The sequence below is a fragment of the Poecilia reticulata genome, linkage group LG11 (assembly GCF_000633615.1).
Source record: "Poecilia reticulata strain Guanapo linkage group LG11, Guppy_female_1.0+MT, whole genome shotgun sequence".
Lineage (NCBI taxonomy): Eukaryota > Metazoa > Chordata > Actinopteri > Cyprinodontiformes > Poeciliidae > Poecilia > Poecilia reticulata.
The window spans coordinates 7,717,464-7,723,737 of NC_024341.1; the positions used below are offsets into that span (position 1 = coordinate 7,717,464).

At 37.2% G+C, this 6,274-nt stretch overlaps 2 protein-coding genes across 6 annotated transcripts in view; both read right to left on the reverse strand.

Annotated features, from left to right (window-relative positions):
- The window catches only part of dlgap3 (discs, large (Drosophila) homolog-associated protein 3), a 908,365-nt gene that overhangs the window by 631,062 nt on the left and 271,029 nt on the right, over nt 1–6,274 (reverse strand). The window lies entirely within an intron of this gene.
- Nucleotides 1–6,274, reverse strand: part of ilf2 (interleukin enhancer binding factor 2) — a 31,333-nt gene that overhangs the window by 14,385 nt on the left and 10,674 nt on the right. The window contains exons 8-11 of the mRNA XM_008421582.2: nt 3,862–3,978; nt 3,397–3,475; nt 3,206–3,293; nt 2,040–2,101 (exon numbers count right to left, since the gene is read on the reverse strand). Of these exons, the coding sequence (XP_008419804.1) occupies nt 2,040–2,101; nt 3,206–3,293; nt 3,397–3,475; nt 3,862–3,978 (346 nt within the window). The remainder of the gene's footprint in view (nt 1–2,039; nt 2,102–3,205; nt 3,294–3,396; nt 3,476–3,861; nt 3,979–6,274) is intronic.

Sequence of the window (6,274 nt, forward strand, 5' to 3'; positions counted from 1 at the left end):
AATAAAAGCTGCAGCAATTTTCTTCCATCATCGAGGAAAGTTTTGTTAAATTGTTTTATTATTTAGCACACCGTGTTTCGGTCCGGTGATTATTTCTTTTGCGTAACACTCTCACTACTGCCTATGAGTTGTTGACGAAAGCTAAGTGCTAGTAGCATAAAGTTCAATTTTTAAGTTCGGTCCGGGGGTATTTCATTGAGTTATGATAATGTCTGGGTTTTTATCGTTTTTGGGGGGATTAATAAGCATCCTTAAATTGACTAATGCGATGCATGATGTACGGAAGCCTTTCTCCTCCCAGTGGAGAAGACTGTGCTATATAAATAGCACAGGTGAGCGGATAAACTAAACACAGCGGGCTACTGCTCTGTAGTTGATGCTTAACGTAAGTGTAGCTTTAATGCAGTTTCTTCTTCAGTGAAGGAGGAGGAGGTTACTGGTTTCTCATAGTCAGGCGATGGTTGCAAACCTGAGGGCACCAGGTATCAGTCAGTTATGGCAGATCTGAACTTTGGTTTGATGACTTCAATATGAGAAATTTCATAGTGACAGGAGGAACCAAAGAGTACTGTTAAGATAAAAGCACATCTTCTGAAGTTGGGATGTTTTTCCTCCAATAGGTGCTATAAAGATTGAAAAAGGTTGTCATTTTGGAGAAAATCTCAACATCAATATTTAAACTAAGTAAGAGACAACAATAAATAGCATGTTTCATGCTATTCCACTCAGACTCTCTCAGACTCTGAGCTCAAAGCAAGATGCCAGAGAGCACAAAACTATTTTTTTTTTAAATATTAGCCAATTTAATTTCACATAATTATCGCAGTAGAAGCCATTTGTTTGTTAAATACTTAATGAAACATATTTACCGTTTTTGATGTTTGTTGTAAATGACACATACTTGCAAGGGAACAAGGTGTGTTATGGTCACTCTTGTATCACAAAAGGTCCAGAAAACAAAAATGCCAGTGTAGTCCCTCAGGAGGAGGTTTTCGACTCTCTCAAAATAATAAAAAGCACTCGCGGAGACTTTTCCTGTTTCAAAGGAGTTTCTTTTACTTATAAAAATAACAAAAAATAATCTCAGAGTTGACTTCAAATAAAACGTTAATTTGCGGTGCAAAAACCATTTCACTCCTCACTCCTTCACCAAACAATCAAATCAGCCCCAACAGCTGCTTCTGCCTGTTAATCACTGCAGGAGGCTTACTGACGAGGAGGAGGATCTAAGCAAAACAAATAAATAAATAAATAAATAAATAAATAAATAAATAAATAGATAAATAGATCTACCATTCACATGGCTTTAAATCTGTGGAAATTAATTTAGCAAAAAATAAATGTATCTAATTCTTATTAGGCTCCAACAAGGTGCTTAGTCCAAGTTTGTCGTTTATTGAACGTTCAGAAATGACAATGGCTGTAATGCGCCACAGGAAAGGTAAACAAAGGTAAAATAACTCGAATAGGTGTTCAAGTAAAAACCACTCATTAGCTAATTGATTAGCAATTTTTAAGCTCCTGCTTTGCTAGTCGCAGTCGGTCTTTGAGTTGCCTTTTTTTAAATTATTATTTTGGTAATGGAACCAAAACGCACAGAATTGCACTCCACCTTGTTGAAACAATAATTACTGAGATTATTATTTTTGTTGGGTCATTAATTTAAACATGTTTTGTTGATTTTTTTTATTCTTTAATAAAGTTACAAATGCTTGGATCTTAGTGAATATTTTTGATAAGGGCGTTAGAAGATGAAATGATGGTCTCAGCATCCTGGCTGAGTTGTTTGTCACCTACTGCCGAGATTGCCTCAAAATCTTCCTGCAATCGACGTACCGAGCACTCCTGATTTAAAGGGACACATGGTGGAAGCATAGGACCCAATGGTGATAACTTGCATAATGTCCCCTCCCCATGGAATTTGACATTTATATGCACAATTTGCTGTTGCCATTACTACCTGGACATGTTTTAAATATTATTTGAAAATGCTTAAAAAGTGGTGGGAGGTGTAAGAACCCCTTAAATTAAGAACAGACCTGTAGGCTACATTCAGAGACAGGGGTTGCCTGGATGGGTTGTTCATCACAGCAGAATGACCCTGGAACACAATCAACATAACATTGCCAACATAAATACAGAGGAGGGTCTTTGTGTTGTCGATCAATCTCATGTAAGCGCTGTTCAGTGTGCCTATACCCTAACCATTTCAGTTATATATCCCACATTGCTCCACATACTGGTTTCCTGTCAAAGAATGAATCCTGTTTCACAAATGCATGGAAATTGTTCCAGAATTGTAAAAACACATCTTGCAAAGCTGGTCATTGGACCAGCTTTGCAAGATGTGTTTTTACAATTCTCTTGTGCAAACTGCTTATCTGCTGTCACCAGTGACCATGCTGACTAGACTGAGCATTTCCAAAACGCTCTGCTGACAGGGAGAAGCTGTAGCATTGCAGAGAGGAAATGGAATCTGTGTGCAGCGCATATACAATCTTGCAAAAGATCCTTATTCTGAGGTGCACTGGAGGCTACCCTTCTACCCAGGAAAAGTGTCTAAAACTCTTCTCCTGGCTATGATTGGTTGTTTCTGACTAAGTTGTGTATTTCTGTTGTTGGCACTGGGAAAAATGGGAGAAGGCAAAGGAGCTTATTTTTTTCAAAGATTATTTGTCTTGTACTATATTGTCACAACATAGTGATAGTTTAAAAAATGCATGTGAAAAATATTTATTATAAAACTTGCACACTGCAACTTCAAGAGTTGGTGATATCGTTCTTTTTAAAGTTTTTTTTAATGTGAAGGAAGAGGAGTGCGTCTTTCTATAAAAATAACCACAACCTCAAACAGGCGTTTGCTAACTAACGGACAGATGTTTGCTTTACAGTTGACATCAACCTTGGGTAACTGAAAAGATTCTCAATATACCCAACTAAGTAGAAACAAACACAGACAAGTCAAATGAAAGCCCAACAGAGTTTTAACAACAACATGCTTATGCATTTGTACTGCACAGATTGAATAACAGCTAGATCTGCTATAAGCAATATCCTCCTCCATCACTTGTATCAGACTTAAGCACAATAGCTTAAGTCAGCAAAGAGTCCCGTGTTTTCACATGTCAACATTTCAGGAAACACTTTACTAATCAACATGTTTAGAACAACATAGTTTATAAAACGTCAGATGAATGGAACTTACGAGTAGGTCCAGGATCCATGGAGTCAGAGGCTCAAAACCAGGGAAACGAGCCCGTAGATCTTTCAGGAGGCGGATCAATACCTTGACTCTAAACATTAGAAACAAATAGGAAAGTTCAGGTGATTACAATTGTAATGCAGGAGCTAGAACAGAAAAAAAAAGTGGTGATGTGTGTTCACAAATGTTCTTACGTTGACTGAGAAGCATTCTCTTCAAACCAGCGAGCGTGGCGGATTGCAGCAAGGGCACTCTGTAGCACCTTGATGTCCACTAACACATAGAAAACTAGATTTTTATTGAAGAGTACATCCAACCTACTTCAACATCCAACATTTTAAATTATCCTGAGATTCATGACACTTCTGTCTTCTAAGTCTGTCGGAACATTGTGTATGTCATCATAAATTTAAAATAGAAATATATGGTTACAAATATTTTTTATGTTTAACCAAAACATTGAACAGGCCGTACTGTGTAAAAATGCCATGTGCTATTTTTTTTTCTTCAAATTTATAGAAACATACAGATGTCACCAACTTTCCTCAAGAAAATTATATTTTAAAAAAATTCTACATTTTTTTAATAGAACAGACAATGCGTCAATTATTCAGACATGAGTCGGACATGCACATGATGCATGAAGTGAATGGTCATACAGTGCAGTTCTGGGTCAAGCTTGCGGAGATTCGGTGGTACGGTGGTGATGAGAATCTTAACAGTAGCATCAGCTGAACTAATCTCGAAGCCCGTCTCATTGGTCAGCATGGACAGCACTTAAAATAGACACACACAAAACATTTAGAGTACGAAACAATTTCACAGTTAATTTAAACTTAATCCTGGATAAAAATCTATAATAAAAAAATTTGTGATGTGGAAAATATTAGAAATACCACCTAGATTCAATATTGTACAAAACAGTAGAAGTACCTACATTCCATTTGCAATTTCCCTGTAATAGCAAATATCTTTAGTTATAGTTCTCAACCCATTTGAAGTAGAACTGGATGATATTTTCCATATTTAGAAAAAAATCATTCACATTTAACATTGACATACACAGGGCTTAAAATAAAAAAATATCCTGAGCCTGAAACTTACAGTGATATGATAGAAATTAACTATAATGTTGCTATTGCCACAGATAAATAAAAAATGTCTTTGAATAGTGCAAACAATTGCTTCTAACAATACAATTAACAAGCTAAACACTCAAATTTAAATAAGACTTCAGTACATTTCAACTCRAAACAAAATGTAAAATGTCTGTGCCCTAAAGGTTTGACTTACAGGCAACAATCCCTCAACATTAAATCAGAGTCCTTTCAGTCAATGTTTTTGCAAGTAATTTAGAACATGAAACATTACCAACTAAATCAGCGTTTCTCAACCTTTTTCGGGCCAGGACCCCCCACAGCCTTTATCCAGGTCCCTCACTGCCCCACCAAAGAATTTGTAGGCTACTTTGCACTGACTATTATTTTTTTTATTAATATTACCATCACTATTGTAGATGTTTTGATTTTTATGCTCGTTTCTGTATTTATCATCAAGATAATTTCCCAGAGAACAAAAAAGCCATGTGAATAGAAATTATTTTCACAGGTGTTTATGAAAAATTTAATGAACATTCAACTTAAAATTTGTAGGCCAACAGCAGCCAAACAGAGTGGAAAAAATATTCTTGTTCTTTGCCATTTTCTAGTTGTTAAATATTCCACAAAATGAGCAGATAAAAGATGTAAAACATACCAGTTTTATAACCCTATGCAGTCGTCGCCCGCCACGCAGCGAATATGACGTCATGCATTTAAAAGGCTTCCGTATATAAAAAAGACGGCATAAGAAGTGTGCATTTAAATTCTGTTGGACAGCAGAAACTTCTAACTTTATAAAAGTAGTGTTTTTATATTGATTTGTTTTATATTTACTTCCAAATAAAACCAGGAATATGATCGATCATTTTCGCCATAGCGTAGTGCGCATTTTACGCATGTGGAGTGCAATCAGTGGATGTTTTATGACCAAAAAGTGAACGAATGCAACATGAAAGCCATTTTTTTGATTTTCTACAAACTCACCACATTTCTGAAGCAACCAATCAGAAAGCATTTTCAGCCATTTTGATTTGAGATCGGAACAGCAGCGCGGGGAGAGAGTTTTGTGATGGTGGAGAACGCGCTGTTGACATTTTTGCTAGTAGTGTTTTGTAATATATTTTTTGCAAGTAGTGTTTTGGATTAGATTTTTTTGACCATACGTGTGTTAGTTAGTTAGTTAGTTAGTTAGTTAGTTAGTTAGTTAGTTAGTTAGTTAGTTAGTTAGTGTGTGTGTGTGCAGTGTTTGTAGACGGTTTTTAGTGTGTTTGTCAGAATGAGCCGTCAGTACATGACTGCAGAGCAAGCTCTGAGGTACTTGTATGAGTGCGAAGAGGACGAAAGCGCGCTGCCAGATGATTCGGACTCGGAGTTTGAGCTTGACGATGAGGTTTTTTTATTATTATTATTATTATTATTAGTTTATTTGGCATGGGATATGTACAGTAAATTATTATAATCGGAGTAGATGCACACTGAACCAGATTACATGCTAATTTCCATCTCTAGGTTGGTGATCCCTCCATTCTGTTTGGTGAAGAGGAGGAGGAGGAAACTCCCACGTGCACTGTCCAGTTGAGGCCCACACAACAGACAGCGCCACGGAGAGCCCAGCGAACTCGGGCAAGATCCAGATCTCCTCTGACTGAGGCAGCACCAGAAACCCAGGCTGGGCAGTGGAACACTGAAGAGGAAGCAGATGCAGCCCCTGTTGTCAGCCGCTTTCAACCTAGGAGAACACCAGGACCACAGATGGATCTGATGTCCAGCCACAGTCCAAGTGTGCTGTTTTTGTTTTTTGCAGCTGATACAGTCAAGACCATCTGTGACAACACAAACAAATATGCTGCAAAAAATCAAACAAATGGAGCTGTATAAGAGGAGCTGTATAAGTTCTTTGGTCTCTTGATCTACATGTCCATGGTGCAACTACCAAGTGTCCAGGACTACTGGAGACAAAATAATTTTTTGT